Here is a 22,776-nt window from a genome sequence, read left to right on the forward strand (position 1 = left end):
TAGCGTGTCAGTTTTTATTTACTTGTTGAATTACTATTTTTTGCTGTCCTCACAGCAGTGACTGGGATACGAATACTCAATCCTGAATGTGATCCTGCTGAAAATAACAAAAATGCAGAATGATGATAATGGAAACTGGGAATAGATATAGTTCTGTCAAATTCAAGTCAAGTTCTGTTCTTGAAACAGAACAACAGGAAGAAATCATTCTCCAAGATGGAAACTGGAAAATCCTGACTGAGTTAATGGTGTCACTGAGTGAATGTTGAAGAAAATTTATGGGCACTGAATTAGCAACTGACTCTTTGTGCATATTCCAGAGTTTTATTTGAATGCATGGCTGACAAGTCAGAAAATTCTTGGGTACAGTCATGGGTGTCATCATTATAATATGCGACTTTAATTAATTCTACATCCAACTGACAGTTTCTATTTAAAGGTAAGCTGTAGTTTGTGGCACTGTTATCAAACTATGTTGCGTTATGACTGACTGCAGTAGTGCTACTAGGCGTGCGCATAGCTTCAATGTTTAATTTTGCTCATAATTTTCATCAATACTGTAGTTCTTTGTATTATTTTTGTTTTGTTTTGTTACGGTGTTTCTGGCCATAGACAACGGTCAAATATTCTCTAACACATACATGCAAATAAAAACCAGGAAAAGAAACATGGTGCATTTATGAACACTAAAGGGAGAAGTAGACGACAATCACAATGTAAGTTAAAATAAACAACAACAAAAAATAAAACCAGAGATAAAATGATAAGATCAGAGAAAATGTCAATACTTTAAGAAGAGATTTGTTTAAATAATACTGACTTTTACAACTGGAAAGACCTGCTGGAAAAAAAATGTACATCAGTAACACCTGCTTTTAAAAAACAAACTTGAATCTCATTTTATATAGGCTCAATAACTAAATTCAAAAGAGACAGCAGATTTGCTCTGATAATTATAGTTATGTATGTGTAGTAATGTGCCGTGGGACTTTATGGGTGAACTTTTTCCCCTTAGCAGCACCTGCGTCTCTTCTCCTGGACTATTTAAATGGTTGGTCATCCAAATTACCACTGAATAAAATTATCAATAAAAAAAGATTAAATAGGAATTGACAACCTAAAAGAAAACCACTTCTTCTTAAAAAAAAAAAAGGCAACCCCATTCTAGCTCAGTGGTTCTCAAACGTTTTGTTTTGTTTTTCTTTGTTTTTTTTTAACCAATGCACACCTTAACATATAATCATAGCTGTAAATGACATAAATGACATTAATTTCAAGGCACATAGTTAGTGAGTCACTAAACCAGCTGTCCTATTCTCACTGTGACATTAAGGTGTAACATTAGTTTCTTAGGGCACAGTGCCCTACACCCTGTATTATTTGTGAAATAACTAGAAAACTGTGCATTTAAAAGGTTAAAATGTGAAGATTTGTGCACTGGGCTAAGCTTTAAATATTTAGAGGCCCTAGCAAAACCTCTGAGATATAAAGTGGTCGTAATGTGTTTAAATGAGCGCGAATAATTCAAATTTCTAAACTATTTAGGTGACTAACTGGATAGCTCTCACAGACGGCACCTCTGTGCTTCACGACAGTGTCGTAAAGCAAATTGGACTCTTGATAGGTGCTCTATGGAAACGCGCTCACGCCTGGAGTTTTGTTTACACTCTTGGGTAAGTTTGTTTCCTTCGTGGTTAAAGTTCTTAACTTATTTAAGTGTGGTTGTGTAGTTTATTTAAACCACCACTTGCCACCGGCTTGGTGACTCGGCTACGAGGAGCGTTAATGTAGCACTTTTGCTAGCATTAGCTTAACTAGCGAACCAACTGAGTAGCTCCCGGTACAAGTGCAGCGAAAATAAGCAGATAGTAGTGTGTTTGACGGTTGCCTGAGCTGATAGTTGTTCCTCTGTGGCCCTCAGTCAGTGATTCGTGTCCTTTCTGTCAGGGAGCCAACAGTTACGGCCAGCTGGGACAGGGACATGTGGAGGACCAGGCTGCTCCCCGGCGAGCTGACACTGCGGCTCTGCAGAGCAGGGCGGTCCGGACCGTCTGCGGCGGCGGGGGACACTCCGTGGTTATCACCGGTACGTTACCGCTTCTTTCCTGGCTGAAGTGTATAATACAAGCCCACCTGTTAATTTAGAGGAGTTCAGTAACGTGAACGACAGTTCCGGAGGTCAAGTGGCGCCTCCTTATGGCCAAATATATAAATTGTTGATGGTGTATCTGATGCACAACTCCGAGCAACAAATGGAAGACAGAAAATGCCAGGGCTTGTTTTTATCTTATTTAAAATAACAGCTTAGTATCTTGTCTGTTTGAACGAATCTGTTGTTTAAAGTCAGTGTGCAAGTGTTTCTGTTTTTTGACTAAAGCTCCAAGTAACTGTCTAAATTACACACTTTCTAGCCAGCTTGTCATTTTCAAATGTTTATGGTGTGTTTTGTTGTGGACAGATAGTGGAGAGGTGTTTGTGTGCGGACAGAACCACAGAGGTCAGCTGGGACTCGGACACAATACAGATATTGCAACTCTTCAACTCTGCCCGGTCTTGAATCAGAGAATCACGCACACAGCCTGTGGTTGGGATTTTACTCTTCTTCTCACTGGTGAGCTCTGAGCACCATTTCACCCCAAAAAGTCATGTTCCTTATGATTCTAGTTTTTTAATAGAGCCTGACCAACACTGTATATCGATATAATCGGTTTTACAGAATAAAATGCAGAAAACGATGCTTGGGATAATTTAGAAATGTTATCATTACAGAGTATGTCCAGCAGAGCAGCTCAGACTCCATTATTCACAACACTCGCAGCACATGTAGCAGAGTGCACATCACAACTGAGCAGATGATGGTGCAGAGTTAAGATTTTTCCTCATTGTTAAATGCCAGCTAGTTTGTGAAATGCATTTCCGGAAAATAAAAAATAAACTTATCCTTTTCCCCTTATTAATATAACTATATATTAACAATATTGGCCAGTATGTAATATCAGAATGTCTTACTTGTTAAAGTAGCTATCAACTACAAAAATCCACTCTCAGTGTAGTTTTTAATGATACAACAGTTAAAGTATTTCCTACAGATGCTTCTCCTGGTCACTGAATTATAAACAGGATAGGATGACATTTTATTTATCCATTAAAGGCCCTGTGAACCAGCGTATGAGGAACATATGGACTTTTTGGGAATACGCCGACATACACTGAAACACGCTAGGGGTACGCTGGAATACATTTCTAGTACGTTGCTGTACGCTGACGTACGCTGACGGGCAAAAATTTTTTTGAACATGCACAAAAATTTTCAGCATATGCTGACGTATGAATTTTACGCTCCTCATACGTTCCTCATACGCTGAACACGCTAGAGGTATGCTGAAGGTACGTTACTCATATGTCGAGTACGCTTCTCATACGTTGAAATTGAGTGGGTCAGGAAACCTAGCGTTAGAGGAGCATATAATGAACGTGTGTCTAACGAATGGCTAACGTTATGATGGTAGTTCTAACGACAGTCTAACGTACTCAACTTATGCCTAACGTGTTCTGAGCGTACAGCCAACTTATCCCATGTGTATTACATGCGTATTTCCAGTGTATGGGGGGTATATAAAGTCTCACATTTCCAAATCTGTATCAGTTTGTACCAGCAGTTCAGAGATGGAGGTTGCTGTGCTGCAACATCACCAAGATTTGTTACAGTTGGCAGTTGAGTATGCTAGACACAGAAGAAGAAGGCGTAGAATGAGACGTGCAATCTGAGTGAAACCTTGGATTGGAAGGCGGCGTCAGTTTGGTCTTTATGACCAGCTTATGGTTGAAGTGAGAAATGAAGATCAGAGAGCCTTCAGGAACTTCCTACGCAGCTGCCTCCAGAAATGTATGATGAACTGCTGGACAGGGTTGGTCCCAACATCACCAGCTGTGTACGCTCCTCATACGTTAGGCTGACGTTCCGCATACATTTCTCATACGTCGGAGGTACGCTGATATACGTTACTCATACGTCGGTATACGTCCAACTCAAATACACATCACATCACATCCGCTGACATACGCTATGCGTACGCTACTCATACGCTACTCATACGCTACTCATACGCTGACGTTACGCTAGGCTCACGTTACTCTAACGGTCATTAACCAAAAATCGACCTCATACGCTGAAAAGTTGTGCGTATAAACAATTTTTCGAAATATTCAATACGTTCCTCATACGCTGGCTCTATACGCTAGAGTGTGACAGGGCCTTTAGGAATGCTTTGTCTGTAGCAACTATTATATACATACTATATGAATGAACTTATATAATTTGTACAAAAAAATATATGAAAGATATTGACATTACACCGTCAGAGTGTGAACAGAGGGTAAAATGACTATCTGATAGTAGATCACAGTACATAAACATCAGGAGCAGTTCTTTCATAAAGGAGTGACTGTTTTTGCTGCTTTTGGACTTACAAATACCATCCATGTCAGCTTTATTGCATCTGGTTTATATCGGAGCTTGAGATTTTTCAGAAAGTGCTGATTAATCTAAGGCACTCCTGATAAAGTGTAAACAAACACAAATATAAAGGAATCCAGTAAAGCCATTCAATCCAGTGAAACTTAGATTTTCAATATGTGCAGCTAGGCTTTCAAAACGCTTTGTTTTTGACAAAACCAGCTCTGCAATCTAACAACTGCATTGCGCTGTCTGGTGACACTGACATGTGCATGTGATACAAACTGGAGTCTGTCCCATCACACTCACATTCCTAAAGCCTGCAGCTGTCGTAAAACTGGAAAAAGCTGGAGGGTGAATTGTTTATGCTCTGTTTTTCTACATCTGCAGTCAATCTGCAGGCTTTGCCCTAGCTACTTGGGCAAAACACAGCACAGAAATGTTAAAAATGTAAATGACAGAGTCCACATTAACTACCTCCCACTTTTCTAAAAGTTGTGTGTGTTATTTAAAGAGGTATTTCTTTTCATTTCACGTCTTACTGACAGATGGTGGTCAACTACTGGCTTGTGGCTCCAATGCGTTTGGACAACTGGGTGTTGTACAGAAAGTCATGCACTCTGCAGATCTACTGGTCATTGAGGTGAGCATGTGATAAGGGTACAAGTAAGTCACAACCTTGACAGTTTTTTATGATGTTTGTGAAATACATCTTGATTGATTTCATCCTGTACAAACCACATTTCACCTACTGTCCAGTTTGATCCTCTTTAATCATTCAGATGCCATTGTGCCATTTGTTTTCAGAGTCTGAAGGAGCCAGTAGTGGGTGTAGCAGCAGGGCTTAGACATGCACTCGCTGTTACTGGTAAGGTAGCACCATACACTGTTCTCTTTTAATTTTTTCCTTATGTCCGTGAAGTCATAAATCCTAATTTTCTGTCTGGTGTTTAGACTCAGGCTGCACATATCAGTGGGGAACCGGTCTTTTCAGTCACGCTAAGAGAGCACTCAGTCCACACCCTGTCCCACCACACCTCAGCTCTAAGGTGCCGTCTCGAGTACCGGGTAAGCTCAACTGTACTGAGCAGAAATGATAACAGATGACAAAGTCTTGTAGGCTTTGGGTTATTTATTGTGCCACTGGTAATTTGCAGATGTGACTGATGTTAGTGTCCATGTTGCAGGTCTGGATCAGAGGACAGCACGCCTGGTAGCAGCAGGCTCGGTACACTGTGTGTGTCTTACAGGTGAGACAAACTATCCAGAGTGCTGATAAAAATGGTAGATCCTTGCTGGCATAACACTGTGTTTTGTTAATCCCTATACGCATGTAAAGTCACTGAATTGCATATGGGAAAGAGCAGGGGGCACACATAGGATCGACTGTAATCTGAAAGCAGATATGCATTTGTGCTGCTCTTCCATAGGGAGCATTTACACTTGATGCCTTAGTCGTAAGTTGTTGTGTACTTTGTGTTCGTACGTCATGTCTGGCCATCCTTCTGTCCTGTAATTAGTTGACCAGTACCTCTCAATTGCTGTTCTGCCATTCTGCTACTGCTCACTCCGCTGGATGAAGAGTAATGTTGCTCCTGTTGTGTGTGCAGGAGATGGTGATTTGTTTCTTTGGGGAAGCAACAAGCACGGCCAGCTCACCACCACAGAGTGTTTCCTGTCTTCTGCTACTGTTCTGAGGCGATCTCTGTTGGACGGAGAGAAAATTATAAATGTATGGTGCGGCTGGACACACACTATTGCTCAAACAGGTATCAAAAAAACCACTCGCACATATCATGTTGTTGTCGCTTACCAGTTTAACAGGATTTTCAACAGTTGCGTTATCTGAATAAGATCGTTACCTATTTCAGAGAGTGGCAGAGTGTTCACATGGGGCAGAGGAGATTATGGACAACTTGGCCGACAAACATCAACCAGTTGGGACCCGGAGCAGCAGTCAGCTGGCCCTGGAACAGAAGGTGGCAGCCAGGAGGTCTGCCTCCCTGCAGAGGTTAAAGCCCTCCGTGAAGCAACACAGGTATTTGACACTTCTACAGATGGAATAACATACAGGATGTTGCAGTCAACAGCATTAAGTGTTGTTTAGATTTACTGCTGTTGGTACTGATGATTTGCTCTTAATATTGTGGATGTCAGCCTTGAGATGAGTTTCAAAATGTCAGTGGCAGTCCAGCAGGAGGCAGCAAACAACCACAGATGAAAAAGGTAAAACCTATTGCCCCTGCAGATTAGTTCTTAATGATTTGCATCCCTATATCTGGTGTACAAAACACACTTCCATTACTGTTTGGTAGAAAGAAGACCACTTACATTTGGTGAAGGCAGAGGTCTGCTTTCCCATAAGGGCAGTTATGGCTGAGCATCACGTAACTGCAACGCTTAACCTGTAGTCTGAATGGCAACTGTATGGTAGGACATCGCTGCCAATAAAGTAGATGTCAGGGACAGGCAAGGGCAAGTGCTGGATCATTGTTCCACTGCGCACAGATCATTGCAGCAGTGCTGGCATATGTCACAGCATAGCCGCCTTGTGTGTGTAGAGCAAAAGGCAAGATGAATTAGCTGAGTGGACTATTAATCTCTCAGTCCCCTCCTACCATGTTAGTCCTTCAAACAGTGGACATTTACACCCATGGAGAAAATATATACTAAACTGTCACATTTTTATGAGACATGTGAACATTACTGGAGGAATGAATTACAGCCCGTCAGTGGTTCAGGAATCAGTGCATCTGTTTCTGTTTGTTGCTTGCCACAGCAAGAATTGCTTCATCAAAGCAGTTCAGACTGTATTATTAAGGACAGACTGTGCATGAGAGGAAATGGTGGCAGTCTAAAGAGGCATCTTGACAACTTTTTCTTCAGTATGTCCGGTTTTTAATTAGCATTTAAATGTGTCTCCAGAATTCCTGTCAGAGTTACTAAAGGGAAAAGAAGAAAAATATAAAAGCCATTAAATGTAAAAGGTTTTGATCAGCAAAAGCATGGCTGTACAACCATCCTGAAACGGCTGCATTAGCCTCTACTGCAAGCTCAGCAGTGGGTTTTTACTTTAACAACAGATGTGGCTTCTCTGCTACATTTTCAAGCTTTTCATTGTGAATATTGTAGTGTCTAATGTATTTAAATATGAAATAATCCATAACAACATCAGCATTTGCACTTTTGAATAAAATGTAGGTGACTTTATCATGACACGTAATTTTATTTCACTTCAGAGGAGGTTCTATTACAAAGTTTCTCAGTATCAATGTTGCATAACAATTCTGGAGTAGTACAGTCTTAAAAATGTCTGTCTGTTGTAAACATGTATTTGAAACATGGTTTTAAATCTTTATTTTTGCAGATTACATGTGGATCTGAACATAACCTTGCCATTGTCGGTGAGTATCTCAAAATATCCTTACGCTTTCTGGCTTTTCTACTGTTTTTTATATGACAAAATGCATATAATACACAATTGCACCAGAAAGGCACATTAAGAAAGATATTTTTTACGAAGAATTATGCAGAAAGTCAGCTCATGGCTGAAATAAGAGACGCCCCCTCTGGCCTGACATTATTCTGACTCTGACTACACAAAGAAATAGATAATACACATTGGTGAGGCTAAACTTTTTTAAGCCATGCTCCTCTCTGTACTTAAGAATTGGTAAGGGAACTGTCTAATACGTTAAAGTTAAACATCAGTGTGAAAAATGAATCCTGCAGAGGATTTCTGAGGTCAGCTCATTGCTCTGTGGCCTTTGCATCAGGATGTAATTACAGCGTAGATAGATGAGTATCATTGGCAGAAGCAATTACCCGAACAGGCCTGTAAAGGAGCCGAATTAACCACACACACATTTACAGACATGTTTTTCCAGTCTAATGTTTGGAGAGCAATTTCCCTTTATCCACATGAGAAGTGAAGATAGACACTGCAGTCACACACATCCCTGAAAGAGTACGAAACAAAGACAGGCATATACGAGCGTTTTGTGATTCCTCATTCAAATTATAAATTAATTAAATCTGCTTTTATTCTTTTCATGCTAACCAAAAGTCTACTTTTCATTTCTCAGTAACTAGCAATGTGTAACATTTGGGAAGTAAAATCTTTCACATTAAATTTTGAACACTGACCCACTTTTTTACATCACTGTGAATATAAATACCACAGATGAACATTGAAATACAAGCACAAGGTTCACTGGCGAGGAAACATTGAGCATCGCTGATGTTTCTACAAGCATTCAAGGCAATCAACTTTTAATGTTGTGACCAAGTATTAGGATAAAGATAATGGACATGCCATCATGATTAGGAAATTAGAAGGACTGTCGTAGCAGCAGTTCCCACAAAGCACTGATCTGCACTTTCAAAAAGTTCAGTTATGAGACGAGAAAGCAGAGCCAGTAAAGGGAGCGCTCATCTGAACCTCCAGAACCTCCTCTGCCACGCTCTCCTCTTTTTCTTCTCCTGTCTTGAGCGGGTGGCAGGAGCAATGAAATAGCAAAACAGGATTGGAAGCAGAGACCTGAGTGCTGCTATTTCTGGTGCTGAAGTAGGTCAGGCGGAAAGGAACGGAGAGCATTGCATGCTGCTTATGATATCTGTTGCCTGCTCAGCCTTTACCCATTTGCACCTGAGGAAGTGCTCCTCGTGTTTGAAATTCATCATCAGTGGTCAGAGGTGGGAGATAGGCCAAAGACTGTGTGGGCACAGCTCATCCAATCTGTGGAAAGATTTTTGTTTATGTGAACATTTTCAACTCAACGGGACTGTAGAAGCACAAGCACCTTAGATTAGATCATGGTTTAACTTGCACCTGCAGAATGATGTAAGTCGCACTAAAAAAAAGGCAGCCCCCGCAGATTGTGTCACTGTGGTATTGTTAATTAGGTGTGAAATTTTAAAGTGGCGAATGTGAAAACAAATGGCAGGATTTGTTTACAAGGGAATGGCTTTTGGGTTGAATTTCTTGATTTTTATCCTTTTGTTGTGCAGAATATTGTGCAGACACTTTGTTGCTATAGAAACGTTGATGTGCTGTACTCCAGTCAGCGAGTCCATGAATTAAGCACGGCACCAAAATAAGGCATTTTCCTCCAATGAGAAAAACATTTCAACGTATTAAGTTCACTAATACAGGATGTTTACTGAAGACCCTTAATAAAAGATGGACGCAAATGCTGTCCATTTCTAAATGCATGCAGTATCTTAAAAACAGCCTACATGTGTGTTTGTAATGCATAGTCTGTATTTGGCAGAATTTCACATTGACATAAGCTGCTGGCATGATATCTCGGTCTGTTAACTGGTGGAAGCATATGTGTGTATTCCAAATCCTTGATGCCCCTGAAAATCAGAGAGGAGCTGAAAACAGAGAAAGACAAAGAAAGCCCTCGATGAAATAAATGAAAAGATGGCATGAAAGGCACACAACTGCAGGATGGGGAAAGCTTGAAGATGTGTTACCCTTGAGAAAGCAAGCTCGCTTCTGTTGCCATGGCAATGGAGCCTATTAGGTAACTGTGTTGCCATGGCACGTGTCTCCTCGGTGATGCAGACCTGACCACACCCACCAACAAGCTCACCAGCTGTGAAGAGCAGGGAGGCTATGTTACTGGTTAAGCATCAGTAATGGGAACAGAGATGCGGTGTGTGCGACCGCTTACTCATTTCTTTTTTAGGTGGGAGGGGGATTTAGCCAGCCTTTCTTTTCCAGGTTGCTAATTTTAGCCTACTTTATACAGTGGTGCAGCCCAGTCTGTGTCCTGTCAGCTTCTCTGACCCGTGACCCCTCTCCTTTTCAGGGGGCTGTCTCCTCTCATGGGGCTGGAATGAACATGGGATGTGTGGAGACGGTTCACAGGCCGACGTCTTTCATCCACAACCCGTTCCTGGTCTAAAGCCTCTTCTCATTGGCTGTGGAGCCGGACACTCCATGGCATTGTGCCCAACGTCGACTGGCTCAAGACAAAACCCAGCACCGACTCCACTGGAGTAACGTTGGAGCAGCAGCATTATTTATTGAGCAGGACAATCAGAGACTATGAAATAAAGAATGATTTGGGGAATTAACACATTTCTGTTTTTTGGCTTGTAAAGCCAAAATCTAATCATTTTAAGTGCCTTTATCTGCACAGTAGCTTTCACCGTTTTAGAGGCTACCTGAGCTACTTGAGAATGTCACACTTCAAACCGCAGTTATAAATACTCTTGTGTGTTTGGACACTGTTTCATGTGACAGAGGCCATCATTTTGATGGACATGATAGGGGCAAGGGCTTTCCAGGACATGGCTGTGCCTATGGCTGCTGGTCCACCTGTCTTCCTGAATGAAGCCGTTATGGATCATGTGAGGGATGGGCTGGACTGGTGCTATAGCTCCATCTTCTCATGTCAGTTGGTTTATTGCTGTTATCCTGAGTGTCACAATGTAATCAATCTCTGAACTTCAGAGTGAAAATCTCTCACATCTTGTGATTTATCACTTCCAGATATAGGACAGTGTTGTTTTGTTTTACAACTGTTCACCATTAATTTATGTTCATGTCAGGCTGTGTCTTACTCTTCGATGTCCTGTTTGTGTCCTTTGCACCATTTTTGTACTCCATTGATCCCTCTGGGAAGAAACTCTTCCACTGCATTAGTCCCAGCCTACATATTCATAAGCTGTGGACATCCGCAGTGCAGCACCTGGCTAACACCTGCAGTTCTCAAGTCAGCACTTTGGTCAAAGGCAAAACTCAGAGTGGCACGTGTCTGCCATATAATTACTTTTTATTTAAGAGTTTCTTACTTTATTACTGTGTTTTATGCAGATTATATGTGAAAAAACCTTCATGGCATCAAAATTATGCATTAATGGAAGTTACATTAAAGTACTTCTAACTGAGTTAGTTTGGAAAAAAAATAAATCAACACTCACTGAAAAATGATCATTTCTGTGTTTTTTTTATTTATCACTATTTATTGTACAAGTCTGAACTGTATTGGTCAAAAAAGACACAAAAAAATCCCTAAACAACAAACCAATCAAAAACGATCACCTTATCGAGATAACTAACCACAAAATGCACGGTGTTCAAAACACACACTCTGAAATCTCACTAAACGGCACACATTAGTTGCCTCTTGGTTGTGTTATTGATTCCGTTTCACGATAACAGCTGCTGTTTTATTATTAGTTTTATTTCATTCCGTGTCGGATATTGACCAGCACACTGTCCCCCTCTCTAAGTGCTCAGCTCTATTGGGGTCTGCTGTACCTGACTGCACGCAGATCTCGGCAAGTTGTTGGCAGTGTGTTTGCAGTTGTTTGGTAAAAAGTTGGTCCCTTCTCACTAACTTTTCCACACAAACAATGAATCTGTAGCTTGTCCTCAGTGCTTGTCCTTTCTGATTTTAACTAGGTAATGCTCATTGCTTGCCTTTAGATGCTGACACGTAAAGAGGTCCTTATTTGAGTACTGAACTGATGCTTCTTTTCAATGGCTAGACTGACTGATGGCTAATTTAAAATAAGTGTGCATTAGTTCAATATGTTGTTTAAGGTATATACTCCTGAATGGTAAGAATTTACATAACATAGGCACTTGTCCAGTATGAGGGTGATAATGGTTTGGCATTACTTAATATTACATACTAATATACCAATTAGCATGTGACCAGAAAAAGAGGAAAAAATCCAATTCTACATGATTGTCAACCAAACTACTAATGCTAAACTGAAGTACTACAAATGAATAGCAATGTCTAAGGTGTGATATGAGATCATGTATTTTTAAATCTAAGCTGTCTTTGTTCATCAAAGTACAACTGCATATGAAGATCGACATTCAATTATTGTTCAGTATCTATTATTTCCTTCAAAATAACCCTGCATTAGATTTGCTTCACCAACTTATTATTTACCGTTCTTAACAGCGCAGCTTGCCATTTTAATGCCTCATTAATTCAAGGTAAGAGTGGTGGTTATGGGTTTTTTGGAAAGCATGACCATTTTTCCCCATTTCTTTTTGTGGATGTTATCTCTTTGATGCCTAAAAACATATCAAAGGAATGTTAAAAGTTCACTGGTGCAAAAAAGTGCAAAAGTTTACAAAGATGTGACCATGACAGTGCAAAGTCATCGACTTGTTCTCAACTGTTTAGTCTGGCTGACATGACGGGTGACAGGTTTTTGCTGAAGGGGGTGTGATTAAGATCGGAGCAACATTTTTTTTTCTTTCAACAGAAGAAGCACACAGATATTTGATGATCACTCAAAAACATTGGTACACACAACTTCAGCACACAAAAAGCGTATTTACAGCACTGGCACACACTGAAAATAGGCACACAAATTACAACACAGTAACCAGTCACAGATACTGAGCTACATAAGGCTTGACAACAAAACTTTCTCAGTGCTACATCTATGCTGAGTTTGTGATGTACAGGTTGTCACTGTCACACCATTGAAAAATACTAATACACACAACAATGCTACAGAACTATCAGGTGGGTGATGGGCCGTTATGGGTCATACACATAGTGGTTGGTACACCATGGTTCATAACACAAACTGACTCTGTTGGTTGTCTGCTCCGGTGCTGTCGTTGGGTCTCTATAAACATATAAAAAAACAATAACAAAAATAAATTATTACACAAATTATGTATAATGGTGGAAATGATGGCGGTGATGGATACCTCTGTGGCGCGGAAAGAGGTGAAATGACACTTGCTTGGAGAGTAAAGAAAATGTGCTCCGTTAGTTCCTCATGGTAAATGGTGGGTTTACCATGTAATTCCCATGCTTAGCCAAGGCGTCAGACACCGATGTACTGTCTGTGTGCAGAAGTTGGACTCTGAGTCGGTTAATAAACATGCCCGGTCATGCTGTGTTTTACAGGTTGATGTACGGTAGTTCAGTCATTGTCATGCGTTTGTATACTTTGCGTCATGCTCTCACAGTCACCTCATTTCTTAAACGCTCTCTTTGACCCAGACACAGGTAGGCAGAGGGTCAAACAGCAGTAGAGAACACTAGCCGCAAGCTAGTGGGAAAGGAAAGATGTATGTATGCATGTGCTGTTGAATAAAAACGGAGTCTAAATGCTCGTTGTGTATAAAATTTATTTCATGCAAGGACTTATATTTACATATTTTATTCGAATACTTTTCTGTTGCATAAATGTAAAATACATGCATTTACCTTTCCCCAAGTAGACCCACATCCCATACTATGTCGTATCGTACTTTTTTCCCCCTCACTTGAATTGCATGAGCATATAATTCACCTGCATTTCTTCACATCAAATCTTCACAAGTTTTTTTTTTTTTTTTTTAAATGTAGAACGTCCATTAATTACCACAAGAGACATGACTCAAAATGTAAAACTCTGCTCATTCGGAATAAAAACAAAACTTAGATGAGTTGCTATAATTACTGTACTATATCTTCTTCTCGAAATGAACATTTCAGATTGGTCAACATAAAATTTGGTAAAGTGCCCTGAAAAACTTGTGCATAATTATTGGGACAGTATCAATACATGTAACAGTAACAGTATTGATGTTTTAAATCATAGACATACATACTGTAGAAGTCATTGTGACATCTCTGGTTGATCAAAACTTATATATATCTATATATATTGAATCTGTAGTTGCCTGGTCCCCTTTAGTAATATTTTGTGCTTTATTATACAAAAAGATGGGGACTAATATGTCACTATTTTCTTTTTTTCTTACATTTTTCTTTTTTGCTTGGTGCTAGGTATCCTCTAAAGACTAAATCCTACTCTGTGTTCAGTGGTGTAACAGCAATAACCAAGAGGGTATTTTTTTTTAACCATGATTAAGGGTGCGAGTGTGGTGCAATAGGAACAAGGTGCACCTTATAAAATAAAGCTTTTATTACACTGTTATGAGCATGGTATAAAGTGTAATGATGCTACACTGGGAACACTTACGTAATATCATGTCAATTTATTACTCGCTTTTACTTTGCCTCACCAGGTATGAAGGCACCGTTGTTTCATAATTAATGAGTCCTGCCTTAATTTAGCAGCACAGCAGTAATAGAAGTTGCTGCAGTCTATTGATACTGTTTAAAAACTACCAGTAAATATATTTGTATAAAAACTACTTATGCTCATAACAGCATTAGTTGGCTTTATGACAGATTGTTCAAGTTAAATCACGCTATTTTAGTTGGAGGCCCCAGTCAAATAAATACAAGAAAAATAAATATATGAATTTGGGGAAAGGCAAAGAATGGCAGCTACATAAAAATCTCTGCTATGACTGAGTCTCTTGTAAAGCTGTCTCAAAATGCATAAAAATGACAAAGCTTTAGAAGCTTTTGAAAGAAAATTTTCTCTTTTTTTTCTTACAAGTACTGCAATACAGTTAGCTTCTTGTTGAACATAATTTCTCATGCAGTTCATGCAAATGAACAGACAGTTTTAGTTCTGTTGACATTAGATGTATTCATCACTGGTATCATAGGAATTGTCATCATCTCCATATTGCATTGGACATCATGAACATCATGTTCAAATATTTTTTTTTAATGGCCACTCAGGTAACGTTGAGTCTTGTCTGGATTGCACTTTCAGAATGATAACGTCTCTACTTTGCAACGTACAAAGCACTTAAGAGGAGTTCTCTTAACAGCTTTTGGATATGTTTAAAAGCCTTGTATTGTTAATGTCCAGCATAGTGTTAGCAGGGGTTACATCTTATGAAAAATTCTTTCACAAAATTGTAAAAAGCAAATGAGATAAAAGTTATTGGCAGAAGAGTATGAGAGATCAAAAGCAACAGAGCAACAGGCAATGATGTAAACACAAGGAAAAAAGAGTGGGGTTAGCCTGTGGTAGAAGTAGAACAGTGCTTTGTCTGCAACTGAGGTGACCCATGCAGAGTGGCATGTGCCAATGTTTTCTAGTCTAGGATATGATGACACACCCAAGGAGAACACTTGGGAAGCTTGAGTATAAGCACAGTTAAGATACAGTTTTCCAGAAAAGTAAAGAAATAAAAATGAAGAAAAAAAATGCAGGAGCGAAGGAAAGTGTCAAAGCAAAATTTGACAGGAAAGATAAGGAGGAGGAGTGTGGACTGGCCTTCCAATGGCATTGTGTCTGCTACTCAACCATGCTACATAATGGATGGGATGGGAGAATGTGAGTGCTGCATTAGACAGGGTGGGCTGCAGGGCAGGGCGGACACTGAGGACACTCCAGAGGCATCCCCGCTCATGCCAGACATGCTGTTAAGGCTCCAAGGCTTTTCATAACCTTCAGTTGAAAAACAGAGAACGTTCTGAGTACACTGCAGCACTAAATCCATGACAAAATGTTTTGGTGTTCCTCACTGGTAATACTACACCTGTTGCTTTCTTGTTTTTGTCTCCAAAGAAACAGGTCAACACAGACTTGAGACAGATTATTTTTCTCCATGCATTGAGTGCATCAGGAGTACAACAGCATGCACCGGGTGGTACTGGAATGGTTTGGAGTATAACACTGTAAAAGACTCAGAAAGGTAGGCACCTCAGGCAGGGAATGTGTTTTCAGCTACAGGTAGAATTTTACGTTGTGTGCCATTTACTGCACACAGCTGGAGACTTACAGGACTGTCTTAAAGGAATGTTTTGAAGATTAATATCAAATTGTTTTTAAAAAATAGGGGCTTTAAACCCTTTTATTAAGGAGTAGAAATCAGAAAATTAAAATTTGACTTGAAATCTTTAGAACAATATCCAACGTTCGGCTTCCTCCATTTGTGTTGTGCTCCTTCACCATACTGATAGCACCCATCAGCAAGACATTTCATGCACCGTTATGGTCAAGAGCAAATGTACTCATAAGTCAGGATCCCGCATGGTATTTATCATTAAAACACATATACATACATGGTACACGCGTAGCACATAAATACTTTTTTAGGCATGTAAGACAACACAGTCTAGATCATATAAATCTCGAAAATAGCTTTCTTACTTGTAAATAAATAGGGGTATTACATTATGCATGGTATCAAAAAATATATTATGTTAATGTGGACAATTATTCTCAACATTTGTGGTGATTGTGCTTGGCCTTAACAATGCGTGTCTGTGAGTTGGAATATATATATACAATTCCCAGCAGGATGATTGAGGAGAAGCAGCTGCTGTGAAAGTGTGTGAAAGTTGTAATAAGAGGTTTGTCGTTGTGTGTAAGTGTATGCATGTGTGCGCTTTGTGTGTGTGCCTGTGAAAAACTGAGGTGTAACACTCAGCAAAGAGGCAAAAAGGAGCGTGTCCTGTCTACGGTCTACAGGGTGTCAGTGTCTCAGGGGGGCCTGTGATTGGCTGTTACTGTACGTACCCCTCCTCACTCTGCCCCCTGTGTGGTTGGGGCGTTCAGCAGTCGTGACCAGGAAGCAGGGCCGCTCTCTCTCGCTGGGGCTGAAGATTTCCTCCGGAGATATGGCCTGGTCTATATGAGGGCAATCTTCATTGGCCAGAGCTGCGTTAGCTGCCTCACCATTGAGCTTGGAATCTTAAAGGGAAGTCATAAAGAAAACAAAACCAAAGAAATCTGGATTCATATACCAGCTTTTTCACTTAAGCGCTACATTTTTAATATATCCTACTATAATGCGCATAGGGATTAACGTGCACAATAATAGTGGCTGAAAAACTGCTGTCTAACGTTTACCTTGTACTCCTTTGTGGATGCTCTGTTTGAAGCTCTGTTGTTTTATGTGTGTTTGAGCACAAATCGTATCAAAGGTCAATATATCTTTGCACTGGAGGGGCATCAGGTGACTTCAGCATCTACTTACATTGTTCTTACCATTACAAATACATACTCTCAGTTAGTCTTAAGAGAGAGGAGGAGTGAATCACTGCATTAAGGAGTGCAAAATCAATAGCAAGATTACTCACGGTCTGCCTCAATCTCTCTATTCTCCTATCCGGAGTCAAATGTACTTTTCATTACATATTTTATTGATTGTTTTCAGTGGGAAACTCATTTGTTTAATTTTTCTCCTGAATCAGCAGCTGATTGAAGTGTGGGAGCAGACACAGTGAAACAGCTTTTTGTGACATGACTGCTTCAGGCAACAGAAGTAATGAGACAACAATTTATTGCGGTGCATGTCGTGTGTGTTCCTTACCTTGAAATTTTATCTCAAAAACATCGTCATGGGGGATAGGGCTTGGATGCTGAGAGGTGATGCTTGTCTTACAGAAGTTAGGAGAACCTGGTTGGGGTGCCCGAGGGATATGCCTATTTTTTTTCTTTGGTAGTTTCTGTTTTGCCATGGCCAGGGAGTAATACATTCCAAAGTTGTTGACAATCACAGGGACGGGCATGGCGATGGTCAGCACACCTGCCAGGGCGCAGAGGGCTCCAACCAGCATACCGGAGGTCGTCTGAGGGTACATGTCTCCATAGCCCAGGGTCGTCATGGTCACCACAGCCCACCAGAATCCAATCGGGATGTTCTTGAAGTGTGTGTGCTCGCTGGCTCGTGGGTCGTTGGGGTTAGCTCCGATTCGTTCAGCGTAGTAGATCATAGTAGCAAAGATGAGGACACCAAGAGCGAGGAAGATGATAAGGAGCAGGAACTCGTTGGTGCTCGCCCTCAGAGTGTGGCCCAACACCCTCAGCCCAACAAAGTGACGTGTCAGCTTGAAGATACGCAGGATCCGCACAAAGCGAACCACTCTCAGGAAACCCAGGACGTCCTTAGCTGCCTTGGAGGAGAGCCCGCTGAGGCCCACCTCTAGGTAGAAGGGCAGGATGGCCACGAAGTCGATGATGTTCAGGGCGTTCCGAATGAAGTCAAACTTATTGGGGCAGAAAGTTATTCGCATTAGAAATTCAAAAGTGAACCACACCACACAGACGCCTTCGATGTAGGTGAGGTAGGCTGCAGTCTCAGTCTCCTGGTAGGTGTTCTCCACCGTGACATTGTCCACCAGTTCCACCTCAGTGCGGTTGATGATGGGGTTGAAGGCCTCATGGGTCTCCAGACAGAAGGTGGTGATGGACACCAGAATAAAGAACAGCGAGGCCAGAGCCACCCACTGAGCAAGAGATGTACAATGTGATGGCAAAGACATAAGAGGAGAGAGAGGAGAAGGACAGAGAGGAGAATGAGCGCAGTAATACATGCAGAGTAATCAAGCTTGACGGCCTTGGAGCCATTCTTAGCAAGACACAATGCAATTCAATCTATTTTCTCAGACAATGGCACCTAGTTTGACGGTGACAGTGGCATTGACAGCCTGGCCCCGTCTCTCTCTGCTCTCTGTGTCTCGACTCTGAGGAGTAATCGTAAAGGGGACAATCAGTGCAAGCTTGCTGTTCTTCCTTCTTATCCCCCTGCTGTGTCTCAAGGTCATGGCATTTTCAAGGGTATGCCCCATGCAGAATTGTAAAGAGCCGGCAGCAGCAGCAGATGGGACATTAGTGTCAACCCCCTTGACTAAATTTAGCTTGGGCTCTTCCCTTCAGCACCATCACTACAGTAGGCCTTCCCTACACAAGGTCATACTGTCCAGATGATCAACTCTTGGGAATCACAGCAAAGCTGAGAGGCTCGCTGAGCAGAGGACGGACTTTCATGAGAAACCTTTATTTCCCTTAATGGCAGAAGAGTACTTCAGCCATCGCTGTGTATTGATTAGATGATCACATTTCATTACATTTAGGTTCTGATATATCTGATGCATACTACATGGGTGTAACAGATACAGTATTCTCCTCTGGGTATTGAATGTCCTCATGTTATCTTCCTCTCATCTCACTGGGCTGGCTTACAGTATGTGTTACCGCTCGTGCTCTTTGCTGTAGTTTCAGATGAGATAACAAACAATAAAACAAACCGCTTTAGCTTCAATGGGAATGTGAGATCAGTAGATCAGAGATGGTGGACAGGAAGAGCAGACAGCTACTAAATCAGCCTATAAATTGCAAAAGTTGGATCGATAGCAGTTTGTTCATGCATGGAGATGTTAAGTGAGGCTGTGTTGTACGTGTCAAACTAATGCACAGAGCTGTTAAGCAGCAGGGAAGAGCAGTGAATGACATCAGGGAAGATGTAAGTTGGACACAGGCAGATCTGGGCTTGAAGTCTTCTAGGAATCCCACTGGACATAAGAAACACTTCATCCTTGTCAGTGAAGTCCATTCACTGTGTGTCACGAAGGGAGGCATGCAGCACGAAATGGAAAACAGGCCCTCATCAGAACATCTCATCAATGGCAATTCATTGCATTGTGTCGAGGAAATCACTGCGGCTTATGAATCTCTGCCTCCCGTCCATTTTAGAATAATGGTCCAGGGGGAAACGATGTGTATCTGTGGGCACGGATGCTGTCTTTGCTCAAAGACATCACTACAGTTTACTGTGGGGGTCTTAGAACTTAAGCTTTATTTTTAAGAGCAAAAACTGACACACTATAATATAGCATAGATTATGGCTGGTTTGGTGTTCAAACTGAGTATAAAATGTCCGTCTTTTAAACATTTAAATATAGTGTGAACAGAAAAAGCAATCAAATGCAAAATTATGTAAAAACATACATTTGTCAGGCTTATGATACTCAGCTTTTGTTGATATGGTGTAACACGGACTTTGTGGCAGTTTTTCAGGCATTATTAAGTGGTGGTGTTTTATCGGATTGCATAATATTGTTGTTTTGTCCACCCCCTCCACAGTATGTACTGTACAAAATAACAAGTACTCCTTAGACAATAATACAATCCAGCTCAGCCACACTGCAAACACTGACCTCAGCAAACAACACAGATTGGAGTAACACCACCAGCTGCTAGTTTTCTTAGTTTTATGTTTTTGTAAACTGTCTTTCTTTGGGTTTTTTTGGGGGGATTGTTGATCGAACAGGATGATCAGGAAGTTCTGACAGACATTTATCACCTCTTTGTCTCAACTATGAATGTAGATAATAAATACTTTTCCTCATCTAACAGTTTTAAGAGAGATGAAACTGAACATCACTGCCATACAATCCTCAGTGTGATAAAGCCTCATTCTTATGAGCCACTTTCACTGCTGATGCCTCCTAACACACAGGCTGGCTCAGCCCTCTCAACATCCCACCCTTCACACCGTTAAACAAATGCTGCATCTTATCTGACCGCCTCCTAAATTATGTGTCTTTGTGACAGTTAGGAACTGTGTGCCCTGAGAGGGAGCATGACAGGCGAATTGTTTGCTTCTTATTGGCTAATTCTCACTGTTGCCGGCTAACCACAGGCATACAGTGATATCCAGAGACGAGGGTTTTCCACTGATGTATCCACCGTGAATAGAGTCTGTAATTAACTCTGACGCTCACTTCTAATTAATCTTCTTGCCAGTCTTGGTGGAGTTCTGTCAGTCTTCGCTCTGCTTTTGTCACGCTCTTTGTCGACACATCTGAGTTTTCTGCTTGGGGAATTTCTTCCTGCATAAAGGCGATGAGATTTAGTGTGTGTGGGGGGGTTATGCTGGATTCCTTAATGCTTTCTGTGTGAGTGGGAACATGTCAATACACTTTACTCCTGCCGGATGGGGCCTAATGGCTAATTACAGCAATCAGACTGCCACAGCTGTTAAAGCAGCGTGCAACACAGCGGTCTTTGTAGGGGCCAGTGGTCAAACTAAAAAATCACAAGGTGTAAAAACCATTTCATCGTCACCAATGAGAGGCATTACGTCCAGATGGAAAAGTGCCCATAACAAAGACCAAAAAATGCCACCTCCAACAGCAACCTAATTTTTTGTCTGGATGTCTGCCACAATACGTCTGGTGGTGCCAAGGATCTGGTTTCCTAATGTGTAGCTGACCTATTTAACCAGCCTGCCCAGGGACACTTGTGTCCAATCCAAAGACCTGTGAGAGTATTTACCCTCTCCTGGAAGACAGAGGAAGGTGGCAGTAATGATTTGCATGTAAATGGTTTTTACACATGAGCCTGCTGTGTCCCCCCTCCTTTCTTGTACACTCAAATCGACCTGCCATGGAGACCCCTGGAAGAGCAATTTCAAGGTCATCAAAAGCCTTTCTGTACCTCCCAGACCCATCAGTCTTTCTTTCGTGCAGCTTTGACTGTTTCACACCAATGGAACATTTCAGAATATATATGACTAAGTGTGATAATTCATTAGGCCTTAAAGTGCTATGAGTAAAACAGGAGGAACAACGCCAAAAGACAACTCACCCTTGCATATTTAGAGGAGTAAGGGTCCTCAAACAGAGCCCAGACACGCCTCTGCCACCGGCTCCACAGGCTTCCACTCCTGGTGTCAGGAGAGTCTCCCTGTGCCAGCCTCCTAGTCATTTCATCCACATCATCCTCAGCATGCTCCTGCTCCGGCTCCTGATCATCGTTCCCCAGGTCTAACAGGCCCCCCCCGCCGAAACTATCAAGAGCCTCCTCTGCCTCCCGGTGCTGGCGATAGGTCATCCAGCAGCATGGCTCCACGTCTGTCTCATCGATGCCCCAGAAGGCCAGTTCCTCCTCATAGAGCGGCCCGCAGACATCAGCCGGGCAGTGCAGCTTACCTGTCCTGTAGTAATTAAGGATATGTGCAAAAACGCCAGGGTGGCGGTCGAAGAAAAATTCCTCGATCTTGGCATCATAGTCAAAGTGGTTGGGTGCATCAGGCTCGGCCAGCCAGGACAAGCGGGTGCCAGGTAGGGTGCGCAGGGTGCTGCGGTATGTCTGATGTCTGATCCCTCCCACGTTTATCACAATGCGATCCTTGTCGTCGCTCAGGCCCATTGCGTCCCTTAGGCATTTCTCCAATAAGTTCCCTTCATCTCAAAGGTAAGTCTAGGCGCAGCGTGCAGCCATGCACACAAGTGATCGTACCGACGGAAACAATTACACAAGGAAAGCTGCGCGCAAAGCAACCTGTCGTTTCTCACCAAGTGTGAAAGAAATCAGGAGTGCTGGACGCGCATCAGGCTACATCCACTTTAAAAAACCCTGACTTTTCTACCAACACCTGCCATGCAACTGTGAGGATCGTAAAGGTTTACAGCTGCCGGACTCGCTGGAAGGTATAGACTCGAAATCCAAAATGATTGCAGCCAATGGCATCACATTAAGAATGGACGTCACATCGTCGGTAAATCCAAGATGTCGAGATAAAAAGGACAAACGCTTGCAGTTTCCCCCCAGGCAGCGGGATAAATCCGGCTCATTGGCTTCACCAGGTTGCGGCAATTGATCAGATCAGCCCTGAGCAGGTTTATGACTTTCACAGCAAGGTGACTGCGGTGGTGCTGAGCGGACAGCGCCTGATGGAG

At 41.7% G+C, this 22,776-nt stretch overlaps 2 protein-coding genes across 5 annotated transcripts; one reads left to right on the forward strand and one right to left on the reverse strand.

Annotated features, from left to right (window-relative positions):
* Positions 1 to 1,555: 1,555 nt before the first annotated feature.
* Positions 1,556 to 11,402, forward strand: sergef (secretion regulating guanine nucleotide exchange factor). The gene is made up of 11 exons (XM_022192871.2): positions 1,556 to 1,673; positions 1,948 to 2,086; positions 2,459 to 2,611; positions 5,005 to 5,099; positions 5,264 to 5,324; positions 5,411 to 5,524; positions 5,644 to 5,706; positions 6,067 to 6,225; positions 6,328 to 6,494; positions 7,824 to 7,860; positions 10,276 to 11,402. Exons 1-11 carry the CDS (start codon positions 1,632 to 1,634, stop codon positions 10,467 to 10,469), a joined length of 1,224 nt encoding a protein of 407 aa, XP_022048563.1. The 5' UTR covers positions 1,556 to 1,631; the 3' UTR covers positions 10,470 to 11,402.
* On the reverse strand, positions 7,663 to 22,246 carry kcnc1b (potassium voltage-gated channel, Shaw-related subfamily, member 1b). Of its 4 annotated transcripts, none has more exons than XM_022192868.2 (4): positions 21,683 to 22,246; positions 17,625 to 18,540; positions 16,829 to 17,002; positions 7,663 to 9,194 (listed from the first exon to the last, which is right to left on the reverse strand). In XM_022192868.2, exons 1-4 carry the CDS (start codon positions 22,244 to 22,246, stop codon positions 9,139 to 9,141), a joined length of 1,710 nt encoding a protein of 569 aa, XP_022048560.1. In that variant the 3' UTR covers positions 7,663 to 9,138. The 4 variants fall into 4 exon arrangements, with proteins under 4 accessions (XP_022048560.1, XP_022048559.1, XP_022048558.1 ...); XM_022192867.2 differs by lacking the exon at positions 7,663 to 9,194 and adding an exon at positions 11,403 to 13,072; XM_022192866.2 differs by lacking the exon at positions 7,663 to 9,194 and adding an exon at positions 13,566 to 15,754.
* Positions 22,247 to 22,776: the final 530 nt, after the last annotated feature.

This window comes from Acanthochromis polyacanthus, chromosome 8 (assembly GCF_021347895.1).
Source record: "Acanthochromis polyacanthus isolate Apoly-LR-REF ecotype Palm Island chromosome 8, KAUST_Apoly_ChrSc, whole genome shotgun sequence".
NCBI classification, from domain to species: Eukaryota; Metazoa; Chordata; class Actinopteri; family Pomacentridae; genus Acanthochromis; species Acanthochromis polyacanthus.